This window comes from Acomys minous, assembly GCF_964271855.1.
Source record: "Acomys minous genome assembly, chromosome: 13".
Lineage (NCBI taxonomy): Eukaryota > Metazoa > Chordata > Mammalia > Rodentia > Muridae > Acomys > Acomys minous.
This window is the reverse complement of record NC_140495.1, coordinates 110,549,911-110,566,012: the sequence shown is the minus strand read 5'-3', so window position 1 is coordinate 110,566,012 and position 16,102 is coordinate 110,549,911. Positions and strand designations below refer to the sequence as shown.

Genomic DNA, 16,102 nt, shown 5'->3' with positions numbered 1-16,102 from the left:
GCGCCTGGAGGCCGCACGGGTGCCCCCCCCTCAGCTCTTCCCCAGGGCAAGCACCAGGAGACGAGCCACGGCCTTTCCCTCCGCTTTATTTCATACTCCCACCACAATAACAACTCCTTTAATTTAAACTAAAAACCATAGACTTCCTGAAAGGGCGGCAGCAAAGGAATGGCGGGGTCACGGGGAGGATGGGCGGGGTCAGCGGATCGTCTTGACTGGGCTCTTAAAGTTGCTGGCGGCTTGGAGCTGCAGCTGATACGCCATCGGGTGGATCTTGAAGCCGTAGAGCCTGGCGAGGACAGAGGCGGCAGGGTGAGCTCCAGCCCTGCTGGTGGCACTGCCCCCCCCCCCCCCCGCAGCCTCCTCCTGAGGCCTACTCAACACCCCGACTTCCTTGCTCAGGAACACTTGGTAAACGGCTCTTTCCTTTTTTTCCTTTGCTTTGGTTTTTCAAGACAGGGCTTCTCAATGAACCAGAGCCCTGGCCTCAGACTCAGCGCTCTCCCTGCCTCTACCGCGTGCCCAGCTTGAAAATGTACCCTAAGCCTTTAATCCCAGCACTCGGGAGGCAGAGGCAGGTGGATCGCTGTGAGTTCGAGGCCAGCCTGGTCTACAAAGTGACTCCTGGACAGCCACAAAAAACAAAAACAAAACATGTATCTTAAAAATTCAAATTCCAGGCCAGGTAAAGGTGGCACAGATTTATAGTCTCATTTATGGCCTGAAGCCAACTCAGCCAACAAAGACCCTGTCAGCCTGCCCCCCACCCCAGCCCCATACATACACCAAACCAACCAAACAACAACCTGTACTAACATACAGCTCAGGGAGAGGATGTGCCAAGCAGGCAGCAGGCCAGGTTAGACCCCAAGCCACACAGGGAAACTTCAAACTTAAGGAGCTACAGATTAGTACCTGTGCAAAACAGACACCTTCCCTGGTACACAGTGAAAATAAGACACCAGGGTAAGTCATGCTGAACCACAAAACCTGAGGATTTTTGGTCAAGGGCTGAGCATCCAAAATGGCAACAGCAATAGCCACTGTTTAAACAGTCAAGTGCCACACATTAATGCCAGCACTTAGGAGGCAGAGACAGACAGATCAAAGTGAGCTTCAGCACAGCCTGGTCTGCAGTGCGAGCTTCAGGACAGCCAGGGCTACAGAGAGACCCTGTCTTGAAAAACAAAACAAACTCTCACAACTGCTTTATGGAAAAGAACATGAGCCAGGGGGCTGGAGAGACGGCTCAGAGGTTAAGAGCACTGTTTGTTCTTCCATAGGTCCTGAGTTCAATTCCCAGCAACCACATGGTGGCTCACAGCCACCTGTAATGAGATCTGATGCCTTCTTCTGTTGTGCAAATGTACATGCAGGCAGAGCACTGTACACATAACAAGTAAATAAATAAATCTTAAATAATAAATCTTTCAAAAAAAAAAAAGGGGGGGGTCCAGGGCTACATAGAAAACCCTGTCTCTAAAAACCAAAAAACCGAAACAAACAAAAAGGATGGGAGGATGGAGGCACAAGCAGCCGAGAGCCGCCCCAGCCGCTCACCAGGAAGAAGCCGTGGCTGTGGGACAGGCAGGCCTAAGAAAAGGCTGTGCTTGTCCTCAGCTCTCCCCAGACCCTGGGCCGCTTTGACCTCTACCTGGGCACAAACTGGTTGGCGGGCCGCTTGGGCCGGTACTCCGGATGCACCATGAAGAGCATGTGAGGGAAGCCAGTGCCGAAGTAGGCGCCGTCCGTGTGGTGGTGCCTGGATGACTTGGGTGTGTACACGTCCATGCACTTGGGGCAGTACAGTTTCACCATGGCCTCGCCTGGGATGTCCGAGAGGCCTGGGAGACAGAGCCAGACGCTGCAGACCAGGCGTCCCCACCTCTCCCAGCCGCCCACAGGGCTCAGCACCGTGGAGATGACCCACCCTCTGAGGGCTGCCAACAGTGCCCTCCTCCCCTCCAGCACTCACCGATGGGGAGCATGGGCTGGTTCTCACAGTACACGCGAGGGCAGTAGCCAAAGTCTCCTTGCTGGTACTTTTCCAACTGAGGCGTGTGACACGGAGAGGACGGGTGAGCGGGTGGGAAGGGGCAATTTCTTTTGCTGTTCAACTCATTTCAGCCTCTGCCCCCCACGCCTCCCATCTCTGCCTTGAAGCTCCTTCTCTGTCCAGACAGGCCCCCAAACTTCTCAGCTGCCTCTTCTCTGGTTAGGAGGCTGCAGAACACGTGGCCATTTGCTCTCTGTTCCCTGAAAACTTCTACCTGTTCACTTTCTCTCTTTCTAAAAAAGGATTTATTTGAGCCAGGCGTGGTGGTGCACGCCTTTAATCCCAGCACTCCGGAGGCAGAGGCAGGTGGATCACTGTGAGTTCGAGGCCTGGTCTACAAAGTGAGTCCAGAACAGCCAAGGCTACACAGAGAAACCCTGTCTCGGAAAAAAAAAAAAAAAAAGAAAAAAAAAGATTTATTTATTTACTGTTTATACAGTACTCTGCTGTTATGTGTGCCTGCGTGCCAGAAGAGGGCGTTAGGTCACATTACAGATGATTTTGGGTCACCATGTTGGGAATTGAACTCAGGACCTCTGAGCCGTCTCTCCAGCCCCCAAGCTGCCCCCCTGTTTCACGGTTTTATCTCCTTCCGTGAAAGCAACACATTCAGCGGACCCCTCGGTGAGGACTCAGCTCTCCGCCCGCCCAGCCCTGGGCCTCTCCCTCTCTCTGCAGACTCCCTGCCTCCTGACTCTGCACCTGGCTCCCTGCCTGGCTCAGAAGCAGGAGGAGCAGAGCCGCTCACCATCTGGGCGATGCCTCGGTTGGTGAGGATGTAGCGGGCGTGGATCAGGCCGTACAGCATCTCGGCTGCCTGCTCGATCAGGTCACTCTGGTTGGGGTTGTCCTCCAGCTCCTCGTCTGAAACACAGGGTGTGGCCACCTGTCCAGCTGTCCTGGGGACCCCACCTTACCCGCAAGGTGACGCCTACACTTCATCTAGCGCGGGTTCTGAACCTCGTCCATGCCATCTGACCCAGAAAGAGCTTTTGCCTCTTCTGCAGACCCAAGGCCACTCAGCGAGGCCTCTCTCCAGTCTCTCCTGCCCCTTTCCTCTCACGATGCGTGCACACGCCCACACACATACTCGGGGCGGCACTCCAGAGCAGCAGGAGGGAAGGGACAGCACGCAATCCCCAGGACCAAACTGTCACTATGACTAGGGCCGTGCTACATTCAGAGAGCATGGAGCAGGCAAGAGGCAGGCGGGGATCAACACTGCTGTGTGGGCCACGATTCCATCACTTGAAGACGGGGGCAGGAAGAGCAAGAGAAAAGTCCAGTGTGGGCTGCGAAGGGAGGGGATGGAGGTGGAGAGAAAACACAAAACAGGCAAGGAACTGATCTGGGGCCAGGAGAGCTGTAGAGTCAAAAGGATGATCCAAGAAGCAAGCTGGGGCTGGGTGCGGTGGGGCACACCTTTAGTCCCAGGAGAGGCAGGATGAGTTCGGGCTAACATGATCTACAGAATGAGTTCTAGCTATACAGAGAAACCCTATCTTTAAAGACAAAAACAAAAAAGAAAGAAAAAGAAAAGAAATTCAGGAAGCAGGCAAGCAGAGAGGCGAAGAGAAAGCGCACTCCTGCTCACACCCCACCAAGCCTACCCCCAGCAGCCGCCCTGGGGGCGCATTACCTGGCTCCAGGTCCAGGATCATGTCCAGAGCTTGTCGGTAGTGAGGCACCTGCTCATTGAGTCCAGTGAGGTTGAACTTGTCCTGGATGTAGTCTTCATCCACCTACAGGGCAGGGAAGTCTAGAGGCTGAAACTAGGAGAGGAAGCCCCATCTGTTCCCAGCCAGCACATCTGCTCCTCTCCTGTCTCCTGTAAACACTGCAGCTCTTTCCCTCTAAGGCCAGCCAGGGACCGCACACAGAGACACCCCCCAACTTCTGTCCCTCACCTCTATTCGGGCTCCCATCTCCTTGGGGGCTGAAGTCCTGGAGATCATGAAGGCTAAGTAGTTTATCCTAACACACTGCGCTTTGCCCGAACTTTACCGTGAAACATTTAAGTGTTCTTTTTTTTTTTTTTTTTTTTGTTTTGTTTTGTTTTTTGGTTTTTCGAGACAGGGTCTTTCTGTGTTAGCCTTGGCTGTCCTGGACTCACTTTGTAGACCAGGCTGGCCTCGAACTCACAGCAATCCGCCCGCCTCTGCCTCCCGAGTGCTGGGATTAAAGGCGTGCGCCACCATTAGAGATACCTCTGGTAAGCCATGCACGCTGACTAACCCTTGTAATCCCAGCAACTCGGGAGACTGAGGGACTACGATTGCCAGGAGTTCGAGGCCAATCTAGGCTGCAGAGTTCGATGGAAATCTGACCTCTGACAACGTAAAACACGACACCGAGGGAACGTGCAGTTGGCCAAAAAGGGAACCTCAACTCACCTCGCAGAAGAATTCATTACCACGGAGCCCACAGAACCAGGAAATCCAGGACACCTCCTCAGAGCTACTCATCTTTACGTCGGCTGAGAAAGGAGAGCGTTAAGAGAGTGGAGACCAAGCTGCTGCTTCTGGTGTCGTCCGTCCTCCCACGCGCCCTCCCCAACCACCAAAGAACCCGAGGCCACCCCGGCTTAAAGGAGCTCAGCTTCGGCAGCACCCCTCCCTCCGCGAGCTTCTCTTCCTAACCCCAGCGCCCCACCCCCACCCCGTCCTCCCCGCGTCCTGAGGATGGGTCCCGCCGCTTTCCAGGAGGATGACAGGTCCTGATCTGCTCCTGTTACCCCAGCCCCCCGCGCTCCTGAAGGCCAGGCCCCTCTGGGCCCCGGCTCCCCAGCACCGCAGGCGCCTGCACGTCCCCCGGCGCCTGTCCCAAGGCTGCCGAAGTTCATCCTTCGCCGGCAGAACCGGCCTCTCCGGCCCTCACAGGCTCGGCGAGGGCCCCGCACTCCGGTGCGACTCCCGAGCGGGAGTCCCGTCGGCTCGGGCCACCCGACCAACCCTTGGGCTGCTCCCGACCCGTTCGGCCACTTCCTCCCTCGCCCCCCACATCCAGGGACCGACGACTCGGCGCGGAGACGACCCCGGACTCACCGGCCGGACGGGGGCTGGGACTGGGACGGGGAAAGGGGAGTTGTGCTTCGAAGGGACGGCAGCGACCGCTGCGGCGCAGGAAGCCGACCCAACCGCGGCAGGAGAAGCGGGGAGGGAGGGGAAGTGGAAACTGGGAGGAATGGGGAGGGGGCGGGGAGAGAGGGCAACGCGCAGGCTCCGAGGACCGCCCCCTACCTCCGAGGACGCCGGGAGATGGAGTCCGTCAGCAGAGAGAAACTGACGCAGTGAGGGGGAAGGCGAACTACCAATCCCAGGAGCACCCGCGCACGACTCTTGGGTCGCGAGGCCCTAGAGGAAGCCGCCCGGTGGGGGGCGGGGCGAACTGGGGAGCCACCGGAAGCGGAAGCCAGTTACAGCGTCTTCCCGACCAGGAAGCCTGGGAAATATAGTCTTCTGCTCAGGAGGCTCGGGAGGCTGCGGGGCGGGCGCCGGCTGCTGCGTCTCCGTCCCTGCTGCGCGCTCTCCTCGTCCCGCTCGGGTCCTTCCCCGCCGCCCCGGGGACCGACCCCGTCCCAGGCCACCCCACTGGGACCCTGCTTCTCCCGCTCAGGCGCAGGCGTGCGTCGAGGGGCGGCTCGGTGGTGACGGGGCGGGGGCTGCGGCCGGGTGTGCGGGGGGACGGCGTGAGAACCGGGCCGCCCCTGCCTGCGCGCTAACCTGAGGTGGCGCCGGCCATCCCGCCGCTCGTCCCTTTGCACTTCTCCATGTCCCCGGGGCTTGAGCGGAGCGGAACCTGCTCAGGGTAGTGGTGAGGGGCCCCGTGCTGCTACTCCATCGTCGCACAGCCCCTCGGCACGCCGCGGGCTCTCCCCTCCGTGTCCTCGGGGCCTCTCCTAGCGCGGAGCGTGGCCTCGCAGCTCTAGAAAAGGAGCTCGGAGCGGGAGGGACCACGTCGAGGGTGGCGAAGAGCATTGTGGGGGCGTTATGTAAAAGCAAGACCCCAACCGACAGGTCCCCCTGGGTCCTCGCGCTATCGGGGCACGCGATGCTTTACGCGGATTCCTGGAAAGGTTCCAGCGCGGGAAACTGAACCTTGTGTGGGTGTTTTGTTGTTGTTGTTGCTGCGGATGCTGATGCTGCGCATGCGCCCTTGTGCCGCGTGGATATTGTGTCAACCCTTACAGATTACGAGAACGACATTTTGCGGTACAGAAGTGACAGGGTAACACCCCCCCCCCAAAAAAAAACCTTCCAGAATAATGTCACGCCTGATTTTATCTGGAAAAAGGAGATCCCTAAATAAGATCGAGCAAGATTTAAAAGGTCAAGCTGATATTTCCTAACGGTATGTGTTACAGGATGAGAAATGTTTTTTTTTTCTCTTTTTAGGGGGGGCGGGGAGGGGAGGTGGGGAGATTGGAGTAGAATAGACAGCTGTCTGCTGGTGGAATGTGCTATTTTCCTGTTTCTGTCTTTGTTTTTTGTTTTCTCTCCTGTATTAGAGATAGTACCCAGACCTCCCAAATTCGAGGCAAGCAATCCACACAGAGCCATACCTTCCATGCCGTCATGAAATTTTATCAACATCATGACCTGGATCTGTTATCCCACGGGTCCATTTTACACAAGAACTCCGGGCTCTGCAGAAGCTTAAGTTTTGAAGTCAGTTTTGGGATGGGAGGCCCATTTTAGTTCTAGGCTGCCTTCTCATCCCAGCAGGCCCCTGGAGGTGGTGCTGGTGATCGCACTAGCTTGCCTTAGCCTTTCCTGGCCCACTCTTGATTTTCTCGTATCTCCCCAAAGCCATGGCCAGGCCATCCCTCATCGCATTTACTCCAGCCACTGACCCCAGTGACCTGTGGAAGGATGGGCAGCAGCAGCAGTCGCAGCCGGAGAAGCCAGAGCCTGTCCTGGATGGGGCTGCAGCACGGGCCTTCTATGAGGCTCTAATTGCAGAAGAGAGTACTTCCCCTAAGCCCCAGAGAGCCGAGCCTGTCAGGGAGAGGAAGAGGAAGAAACGCAGACTGATGAGGGAGACCGGGGCGGCGGCGGCAGCTGGAGGCTTAGGACAAGGACCATCACCTGAGGATGAAGACAAGATGACCCAGTGGATCCTGCGGGCGGCCCAGAACGGGGATCTGAGAGAACTGCAGCGGCTGCTGGAACCGCGGGAGGCAGGAGGCGCTGGGGGCAACATCAACGCTCGCGACGCCTTCTGGTGGACTCCCTTAATGTGTGCCGCCCATGCGGGCCAGGGCGCTGCGGTGCGCTACTTGCTGGGCCGCGGGGCTGCCTGGGTAGGAGTCTGTGAGCTGGGAGGCAGAGACGCTGCTCAGCTGGCTGAGGAAGCAGGCTTCCCCGAGGTGGCCCGCATGGTCAGAGAGAGTCCTGGAGAGACAAGGCGCCCTGAGAACCAGAGCCGGTGAGGACTGGACCCTTGGCCCCTACCCATCTTTATTGAGTTCTTTCTTTCCTGGACACCCCATACCAGGGGCCCCAGAGACGCTAAAGGGAGCCACGTCACAGAGTGGCAGTGGGGTGGCCTTTGTCATATAAATCCTGGTTCCATTTACTTGTAATGGCAGCAGATCTCAGTCCTTGCTTGGGGAGTGGGGATAAGCACAGCTTTCTTTCTCGAAGGGTTAAGATGCTGCAGCTTAACAAGGAAAGTGATGGGTGTAACAGTGCTTGTCACATACAGTGCCCCGTCCACTACACACCCCCCTAACAGTCCTCCAAGCATCCCTTGATGGTAGGGTACCTACCTGGCACTGGGAAGACCCTGGGCTCCCTCTCCAAAGCAAGATAAAAGCAAAAGATGATGCTAAAACTAGGAGGCATGGAGCCCTGTGGCCGGGCCTGCCGGGCTCCTCGGTGGCCGAGGCGTCAGCTCTCTCCCTTTGTTGTGACTCGCGTGTCTCTCCCCGCAGATCTCCCCCCTCCTCCCAGTTCTGCGAGGACTGTGGCGCCTACTTTGAAGACTCCAACCACCGCACATCTACTGCTCACCTGCTCTCCCAGTCTAAGGGTCTCCAGCCCTCCAACCTTCCCCTGGGGGTGCCCACCTCCAGTCCTGGCTTCAGGCTGCTGCTGAGGGGTGGCTGGGAACCAGGGATGGGGCTAGGGCCCCGGGGTGAAGGCCGTGCCAACCCTATTCCCACTGTCCTCAAGAGGGACCAGGAAGGCCTGGGCTATGGATCCACACCCCAGCCCCGGGTCACGCACTTTCCGGCTCGGGACACGCGTGCTGTGTCTGGGGGAGAGAGAGTGCCTCGAGTTGCCACACTGAGTCAGAGGGAGAACAGAAGGAGAGCCGAAAAGGACAGAGCCTGGGAGCGAGCTCTGAGACTGTACATGAACCTCGAGTCCTGACTGGGGCGGCCTGGCCCTGGTCTGTCACTGGCTGGACCTGGACCTCCAGACTCCCGGGCCTTGGCTGTTGGGCTCTCTCTCTGCTTTTAGAGGGAAATAAACTTCATTCATAGTGGCTTGTTTACTATTCTGCGTGATATAGTAGGGAATGGAGCAAATTTGAGGTCATGTGATGTCTCACCTGAGCCAAAGGGACAAGCTGTCCAAGTGACAGAATCCCGGCCCTGCTGGCTGCTATTTCCTGCTCCTTGAAACCCGGTGAACTAGGAACCGCCCAGCTCTGTGCAAGAGTCCCCTCTTTGTGGGTCTCTTGGCCGGTCTGGTCAATTGAGTGACGTGTGTCATAAACCAAGTTTGCTATGTGCTGAAAACAGGAGACACCACAAACCCATAAGTTCTGAACTCTCTGAAGAAGCCCGTTGTGGTTAAATGTAATGCCTGGTGAGAGGGAGGTTAAAAGTTCCCAGAAAGGAAGTAGAGTCCCGCAGGATTGGCCAACGCTGACCTGACCAACACGTATGCCATTCTGACCTCCCAAATCGTGAAGTTTAAGATAATTTTAAGATTTTTTTTTTCAGACAATTTCTTGCTATGTAGATCAGGCTGACTCTCAAGCTGCCAACTGATGCAACTGCCTCTGGAGTGCTAAGATTGAGTGTGTGTGCACCGGCAACTTTGTTGCAGTATGGGGGATGTAACCCAGGGCTTCATGCCTGCTCACTGCGTTCTAGCCCTAGTCGGGAGGCAGGCAGTCCTGCAGCTCCCATTCCACTCCCTGAAAACCAGGCAGCACGTTTTACTTTTCTACATTTCTCTTTCTTACTTGGCACCCCCATGCCCCGGGATGTTCATACCAAGCGCTAGGAATGCGCTAAGGCTTTCACGCATCTGTCCTGAAGGGCAAAGGGCGCTGCCTAAGTCACGTGACTCCTGTCATTTCCCTTCCTGGACCTGTATTACCTGAAGCGAGACATGGAGGAATGGCGGACTGTGCAGAACTGCAGGGAAGCCAGGAGCTCAGCACTAGGAAAGCAGGCAAAAGGGCCAACGCAGAGCTGCCCTGGGCTATATATGTCCAGGCCTTTCCTGAGCTACATATGTAGGGAGACTTCCTAAAACCAAAGCCAGGCGGTGGTGACACAGGAGGCAAGGAGCCCCTGGCCTCTGAGTTCATGGCCAGCCTGGTCTATATAGCTGGTTCCAAGGCAGCCAAGGCTGCACTGAAAAACTAACCCCGTCTCGAAAAACCAAAGAAGAAAGAAATCCCAAATAAAACCCAAGGGCTGGTAGAGCGTCAGAGGTGGGAGGCCCTGGACGGTGAAGAGCAGGACCGGGATCGGTCTCGGTTCTGGCCTTAGGTGGTCCCGCTCTCTACGCCTGCGCTGGTGGATCCAGGGGCTGCGGGGGAGGTCGTTCCTTTCCGTCCGCCTCCCCAGTCGCGGGACTCCGCCCCCCGCCGGTCCCTCCCGGCCCGGTACAGCTGCTTCCGGGCTCGCACGGCTCCAGGAGGCCGCTCCCCAGACGCTGGGCCCCCGGAGCTGCTACTCTGTGCGCGCAGCACCCAGACGCCTGGGTCCCCAGGTAGGCCGCCACTGTGCCTCGCGCCTGCGATCTCCAAGGACGTCGCTGTTCTGACCTTGCGGAGGCCGCGTCTCAGCTGCGCCCTCGCGGGACGGTGGGGGCCACTTTGTGGACCGATCGCTTCCTAAGTAAAGGGATGTGTGTAACTAACTGGAGTTCGCTGGACACTTCCATCCCGTCTTCCTCTCTACAGAGACTTCCTGTTCTTTGAGCTCCCTTGGGCAGCGGTTTAAGGCTCCTCAAATTCAGGACCGAAGGACCCTGGACCACCTTCCTTCCTATTTCGATGGAGCACCACCTCTCCCCTTGCTGGGGCACCTTGTGTTGTGGCCTTGGTGAGTGAAACCTGGGGTGCTGACTGCTGGGGAGGAACTCTGAAATCACAGAACATTGTGGTGGGGACCCTGGCCTTACCAGGCCCTTGAAGTCTTCTTGTTAGTGTGTCGGGTGGCAAATGGATCTTTTTCCCCCAAAACTGACAAGGAAGCAGGCGGTTCACCGCACTCCGGGCTGGGTGAGTCCTTTCTGAAGTCAGCGTAGGACGCTATCAGTAAACACAGACCCATTCTGAACCGGAACAGATTCTGGCTTCTGAGGAGATCCCGAGAGTCGTGAACGGACTCTGGAAGTAGTCACAGATTTGGGGAGCTCATTACCCAGCTCAGTCATGTTCCTTCGCCGGCTCGGTGGCTGGATACCTCGACCTTGGGGCCGCAGGAAATCAGCAAAGGCAGACTTGCCTGCCCCAGAGCCCAGATGGGTGGACAGCTCCCCGGAGAATTCAGGGAGTGACTGGGACAGTGCCCCAGAGACTATAGGAGATGTGGGGGCTCTCAAGACCAAGGATTCGGGGACACGGAGGACCCCTGGGGCTGCTCCAGAGCCCAGCACGGAGGTCAAGGTGCATCGACTGGGGGGCAGAACGGATTCCCTCAAGCGGGCCAAGACGGTCACTAGCACTCAAGAGCCTGCTAGCCTGGAGCGTGGAGGAGCCAGTCCCAAGCTGGAACGGGATCCTGTGGGCTCGGGTGACATGAAGAGCCTTGAAGTGTCCCCTCAAGGGAGACTAGGCACCGCTGGACCAGAAGCCCTACCGGAGAAACCTGGTCGGCGGCAGAAGCTGCTGCGTTGGCTACGGGGGGACCCAAGGGCCCCCTCACATTACCTGCAGGACCCGGAAGAGTATCTGCAGATATCTACCAACCTCACCCTGCACCTGCTGGAGCTACTAGCCTCAGCCCTGCTGGCCCTGTGCTCTAGGCCGCTTCGAGCCGTCTTGGATGCTTTGGGCCTCCGAGGGCCTGTGGGCCTCTGGCTGCATGGGCTGCTGTGTTTCCTGGCTGCCCTCCATGGGCTCCATGCTGTCCTGAGCCTACTCACTGCCCACCCCCTGCACTTTGCCTGTCTCTTTGGCCTCTTGCAGGCCTTGGTGCTGGCTGTCAGTCTCCGGGAGCCTACTGAGGATGAGGAGACCACTGACTGGGACACTGAGGGGCCGGGGAGGGAGGCCAAGGAGCAGGGAGAAGGCCCAGGAAGGCTGCCATGACCGGGTGAGGCTGGGGGCAAAGGTGAAGGTAGCGGCGTGGCCTTTAGGAGGACGGCGAGGAGACCCAGGTTGTAAGCAGTGACCTCAGGGATGGGGAGGGGACGCAGGGGCACAAAGGGACAGGCGCTCCTGTCATACAACGACAGACACGGCTGTTTAGGGTGTCCAGCAATGCACAATGGGGCATCCCCACTGGAGTCACCAGCTGGTGTTATTTCTGCTTTTCCATTTATCCACCGATTTTTTAAAATTCCCACCTCCACTTTTCAAAAGCAAAACGAAATAAAAATAAAAGCAGTAGTGGAGAATGAAGGCCAAAGGGTCCTTTCCAACCCCAGGGGTGGATGAGGCCAGAGGCAGGACAGATGTCTGTGTTAGGAAGTGACGTGACGGGGAGATAGATCCACAGCGCCATCTACAGGAGAGGGGGGCTACGAGGCAGGAGGAACTGGGCATCTAGACGCAGGTACAGGTGTTTTACCTGCTGGGCCGGTCAGCTACTCAGTGGGAGCCAGAAGAAACAGAGACGGTGCAGGCCGCGTTGGCGTGAGGACCAGCTCGGAAGGGCCTGCAGCTCTGGGGCAGCACAGTGCCCGCCATCTCCACTCGGGCTAGGGATTTGCTCACTCAGCAATAAATGTGCCACCACACTAAATCCTAAATATACCAGTACAACGAGAGAGTGCTGCTCAGTGTCCTTCCTGATGCCTAACAGCTGGGGGCGCTACACGGCAGCGGTTTCATTCTGTGGGCAGGGAGTATCAAAATGGAGAAATTTTAAAACTTTGAAGTCTGCAGACAAAACCCAGGAGATGAGGACTGAAAAATCATCTTTATTATCCGTGAGAGGGGGCAGAGGGCCTGCAGCTTCTCCCTTCACAGCTCGGCTCCCATCTTGTCTGGGACACAGAGGAAGTCACAGGTCACTTGCTGGACAGCTGGCAGGCCTCTGTGGTGGGAGGAGAGAGAGTGAGAGGAACGGAAGGAAGTCCAGGGAGAGGAGTGCGGCTGCTGGGAGTGGAGTCCGGGTAACAGACGCTCTCTAATCCCAGCACTCGGGAGGCAGAGGCAGGCGGATCTCTGTGAGTTCGAGGCCAGCCTGGTCTACAAAGCGAGTCCAGGACAGCCAAGGCTACACAGAGAAACCTTGTCTCAAACAAACAAACAACCCAACCAATCAACCAACCAACCAAAAACAAAAACAAAAAAGAGACCCTCTCTGTACCTGCCTACTTTATCTAAAGCAGGGCTTCCTAGCCTGTGGGTCATGACCCCTTTGGGGGGGGGGGGTCAAACAACTCTTCCACAGGGGTCACAAATCAGAGATTTACATTATGATTTATAAAAGTAGCAAAATTACAGTTATGAAGTAGCAGTGAAATAATTTTATGTTTGGGGGTCACCACAACTTAAAGAACTGTATTAAAGGGTCGCAGCGGTGGAAAGTCGAGAGCCTCTGCTCTAGAGACTCAGAAACCTATGTTTTTCCTCTTTTCATTTTAATTTTTGAGAGACAGCCTCACTATATAGTCCTGGCTGTCCTGAAATTCACTTGTAGACCAGGCTGGCTTCAAACCTGTGGTGATTTTTTTTCTGCCTCTGCCTCCCGAGTGCTGAGATTACAAGTGTGTGCCGCTGCTCCTGACCCAAAGCCTCTGAGATGCCCAGGGCCCCTCTCCGTCTCCACAAGTGACTCCACGGTCTGTGCTGACGGTGCACAAAGCTCTTTACAATACCCGCACAAGACCTGGTGACTCCCAGAGCTCTCCTGGGAGCCTTCAACCCCTCACCTTGATCCCTGGGAGTCACTAAGAAGGCTTTGAAATCCAAGCAGGAGGTCAGAGTCTGGAATTCCTCCACACACTTCTCTTCAGGGTGTGGCGATCGATCTGGAAGGACAGGGAGCCGGCAGGCTGGTCAGTGTTCCTGCTTCTCCCCGCCAATTCCCAGAAGACCTAGTGAAGATGCCCATCCTGTTCTAAAAGCCCCCCAGTCCTCCCTCCCCCCACTAAGGAGGCACTTAGCCCCCCCACTCCCCCTCAGGCACTTCCCGCCTTGGCCCCCACTCACTGTAGAGGAGAAAGCGCTGGTAGCCCTGGCCCGTCTCCTTCAACATGATGCCCCCTGGACAGGGGCTGGCGAATAGCTCTGTTTTCATGTCAGGGCGGCCTGTTGGGGTCCAAAGAGGATCATGAAGACAGATGCAAAACCGGGCTGAGCTGAGGCAGGCCCGGTAGTGCAGGGCCATGATCCTGGGATCATGGAAGCTGAGGCAGGAAGATTTCACATTCAAGGCCTGCCTGGGCAACAGGGTGAGTTTAACAACTTAGCGAAACCCTGTCTCAAAATAAAGAGGTTTAAAAAAATGAATGGATAAATAAATAAATAGAAATAGAGAACTTAGGAAGCGGCCTGGGAATGGAGCTCAGCGATGAGCCGTCTCTCTGGCATGCAAGATGTCCTAGGTTCAGCCCTCACTTCCGAGGGGGAAACCGCTCCGGGAAACTAGAGACCGGGAGGGCTGCTGGGACCAACCTTCAGTTCTGAGTTCCGTGTTTCCTTTCCCTTCAGTCAGGCGGTACATCCATTTCCGGGGCACGCAGACCCCATTTTTCCTGCAGAGGTGGCAGTGGCAAGGGAGAAAGATGGAGTGTGATTCCAAGCACACAGCACCGACCCATCCCCCTCTGGGTTTCAAGCTGCCAAGAGACATAGCCAGGCCCACTCCATCTCCAGAAAGTGGCTTCAGAGTGATGGAGGCCGGCCCTGGGTGAGGTGACCGTTCACGCACGGGCAGAGCACACACCCAGTGGTGCCTCTGCCTCCGCACCACTCACGTGCGGATGGTAGCGCGAAGCTGGAGGTGCCCGGCGGCGGAGCCGGCAGCCATGTTGAAGACAATATTGTCCACGGAGTCAAAAGTGGCCAGCTCTTCCTTGGTGGGGGCTGCTCCCGCGATAAAGTACCACAGGCCCAGGTGGGGCTCTGGGGACTGGAGAGACAGTGAAGGGAGCAAAAGGATGAGCAATGGGGTGCATCACCAAACCCATCGGACATCCCCATCACCCCGCGCAGCGAGGCTCAGGGCCAGAGGTTTTGGCGGCCCTCCTTGTTTGTAACCAGGAGCCACCATGACTTTCTCCTTTTGCCGTCCACCCACCCCCTCTCCCTCCCTTCCTTTCCCAACGTGATTTCTGGTCGTGTGAGCCCACCCGCGAGTTTCGGCTTCCACGACAGGCTCTCCCTGCCTTCAGCCCGTACCTCTTTCTCGTCCAGCCCCAGCGCCGCTAGTTGATTGTGCTCAGGGCACTGGTACACGGAGTTAAAGAGAAGACCATAGAGAGAGAGCAGAGCTGCCCAAACTTGGTGGAACATCTCGGGCGAGGGTTGGCGCTCTGCAGGCGAGCGGACTTCTGCCTTAACTGTTCTCCGCTGGCCTCTCTGTCCACTCAGCTTCCAGCCCCCCTGCCTCGACCCTTGACCCTTTAACCTGCTAATAAGTAACTTCAACCTTGTTTTCCAACCCAAGCCTGGATTAACTACATACAGCATTGGGGATTCCTCCCCCTCTTCCGGATGCAAGCTCCCTCAAATACACCCTGCCACGGCCAGTGACTCTGAGGCCTTAGCGGAGAGCTGAGCCCTGCAGTACAGACCAAACTGTGTCTGGCATGGAGTTCTGCTTTGCTGTGAGGCACCAGAGGAGTGCCTGGGTTAGGTCTTTGATTCCACTCTGCAAATTTGGGGATTTCAGTTGTTTGCCAGGGACTAGCTAATCCTGGGAGATTTTTAAGTTTTTCCCCCCAAGACAGGGTCTCTCTGTGTAGCCTTGGCTGTCCTGGACTTGCTTTGTAGATGGGGGGGGTGGGGTGGGAGGGTGGGGGGTGAGGGGGGATATTTTTTAAAAATGGAAAAACAGCTTTGCAAACAATCCTTTGCAATACAAGCTGATATGTGTTAGAACAGGCACCAGCCAGTTGCTGGGGCATGCTGAGTTTTTCTTTCTTTCTTTTTCAAGACAGGGTTTCACTCTATAGCTCTGGCTGTCCTGGAATTTACTACGTAAACCAGACTGGACTGGAACTCAGAGGTCTGTCTGCCTTTGCCTCCCAAGTGCTGGGATTAAAGGCGTGCACACTTCATCCATCTTGGATTTCTCTTGCAAGTTTATAGTAGGGGAACAAGTAAAAACACACCTCGGAAAAGCTCACTGACACATGGGCTCACTCACATGTTTATTCAGACTTTGGCAGTAGCGAAGACATTTTATTAGATTCTGTGGTTAAAAAGCGTAACACTAGTGATAAGAGTGCGTCTAAACCTTAACTTGACAGTTAAGATGTGGGAACTCTACTACTTAATAGATTTGGACAGTTTTGTTTTTTCCTCCTGATGCTGGGATTGAGCCCAGAGTGTCAGGCAGGCCAGGCAAGCTCAGTGGTAGCAACGGTCCTGCACCCTTAGCCTCTTCAGACAGTTGTCGTAATTCCTCTCTCTCTCTCTCTCTCTCTCTCTCTCTCTCTCTCTCTCTCCCGCCCCCCC

At 56.4% G+C, this 16,102-nt stretch overlaps 4 protein-coding genes across 7 annotated transcripts; 2 read left to right on the top strand and 2 right to left on the bottom strand.

Moving 5' to 3' along the window:
• Nucleotides 1-66: 66 nt before the first annotated feature.
• Nucleotides 67-5,917, bottom strand: CSNK2B (casein kinase 2 beta). 3 transcript variants are annotated; one of them, XM_084754319.1, is made up of 7 exons: nucleotides 5,779-5,917; nucleotides 4,450-4,532; nucleotides 3,696-3,798; nucleotides 2,805-2,920; nucleotides 1,976-2,051; nucleotides 1,655-1,844; nucleotides 67-289 (listed from the first exon to the last, which is right to left on the bottom strand). In XM_084754319.1, the coding sequence occupies exons 1-7, from the start codon at nucleotides 5,825-5,827 to the stop codon at nucleotides 199-201; spliced, it is 708 nt and encodes a 235-aa protein (XP_084610445.1). In that variant the 5' UTR covers nucleotides 5,828-5,917; the 3' UTR covers nucleotides 67-198. The 3 variants fall into 3 exon arrangements, with proteins under 3 accessions (XP_084610445.1, XP_084610447.1, XP_084610446.1); XM_084754321.1 differs by lacking the exon at nucleotides 5,779-5,917 and adding an exon at nucleotides 5,296-5,465; XM_084754320.1 differs by lacking the exon at nucleotides 5,779-5,917 and adding an exon at nucleotides 5,101-5,236.
• A 349-nt stretch (nucleotides 5,918-6,266) lies between these two features.
• Nucleotides 6,267-8,548, top strand: GPANK1 (G-patch domain and ankyrin repeats 1). Of its 2 annotated transcripts, none has more exons than XM_084754315.1 (3): nucleotides 6,267-6,406; nucleotides 6,865-7,483; nucleotides 7,992-8,548. In XM_084754315.1, the coding sequence occupies exons 2-3, from the start codon at nucleotides 6,867-6,869 to the stop codon at nucleotides 8,431-8,433; spliced, it is 1,059 nt and encodes a 352-aa protein (XP_084610441.1). In that variant the 5' UTR covers nucleotides 6,267-6,406; nucleotides 6,865-6,866; the 3' UTR covers nucleotides 8,434-8,548. The 2 variants fall into 2 exon arrangements, with proteins under 2 accessions (XP_084610441.1, XP_084610442.1); XM_084754316.1 differs by having other exon boundaries at nucleotides 6,287-6,406; nucleotides 6,564-7,483.
• Nucleotides 8,549-9,371: 823 nt separating this feature from the next.
• On the top strand, nucleotides 9,372-11,872 carry LOC311581775 (uncharacterized protein C6orf47 homolog). The gene has a single exon (XM_084754317.1). It carries the CDS (start codon nucleotides 10,682-10,684, stop codon nucleotides 11,558-11,560), a length of 879 nt encoding a protein of 292 aa, XP_084610443.1. The 5' UTR covers nucleotides 9,372-10,681; the 3' UTR covers nucleotides 11,561-11,872.
• Nucleotides 11,873-12,373: 501 nt separating this feature from the next.
• APOM (apolipoprotein M) lies at nucleotides 12,374-15,030 on the bottom strand. Its single transcript, XM_084754318.1, has 6 exons — nucleotides 14,822-15,030; nucleotides 14,398-14,552; nucleotides 14,096-14,175; nucleotides 13,631-13,729; nucleotides 13,351-13,449; nucleotides 12,374-12,509 (listed from the first exon to the last, which is right to left on the bottom strand). Exons 1-6 carry the CDS (start codon nucleotides 14,933-14,935, stop codon nucleotides 12,484-12,486), a joined length of 573 nt encoding a protein of 190 aa, XP_084610444.1. The 5' UTR covers nucleotides 14,936-15,030; the 3' UTR covers nucleotides 12,374-12,483.
• Nucleotides 15,031-16,102: the final 1,072 nt, after the last annotated feature.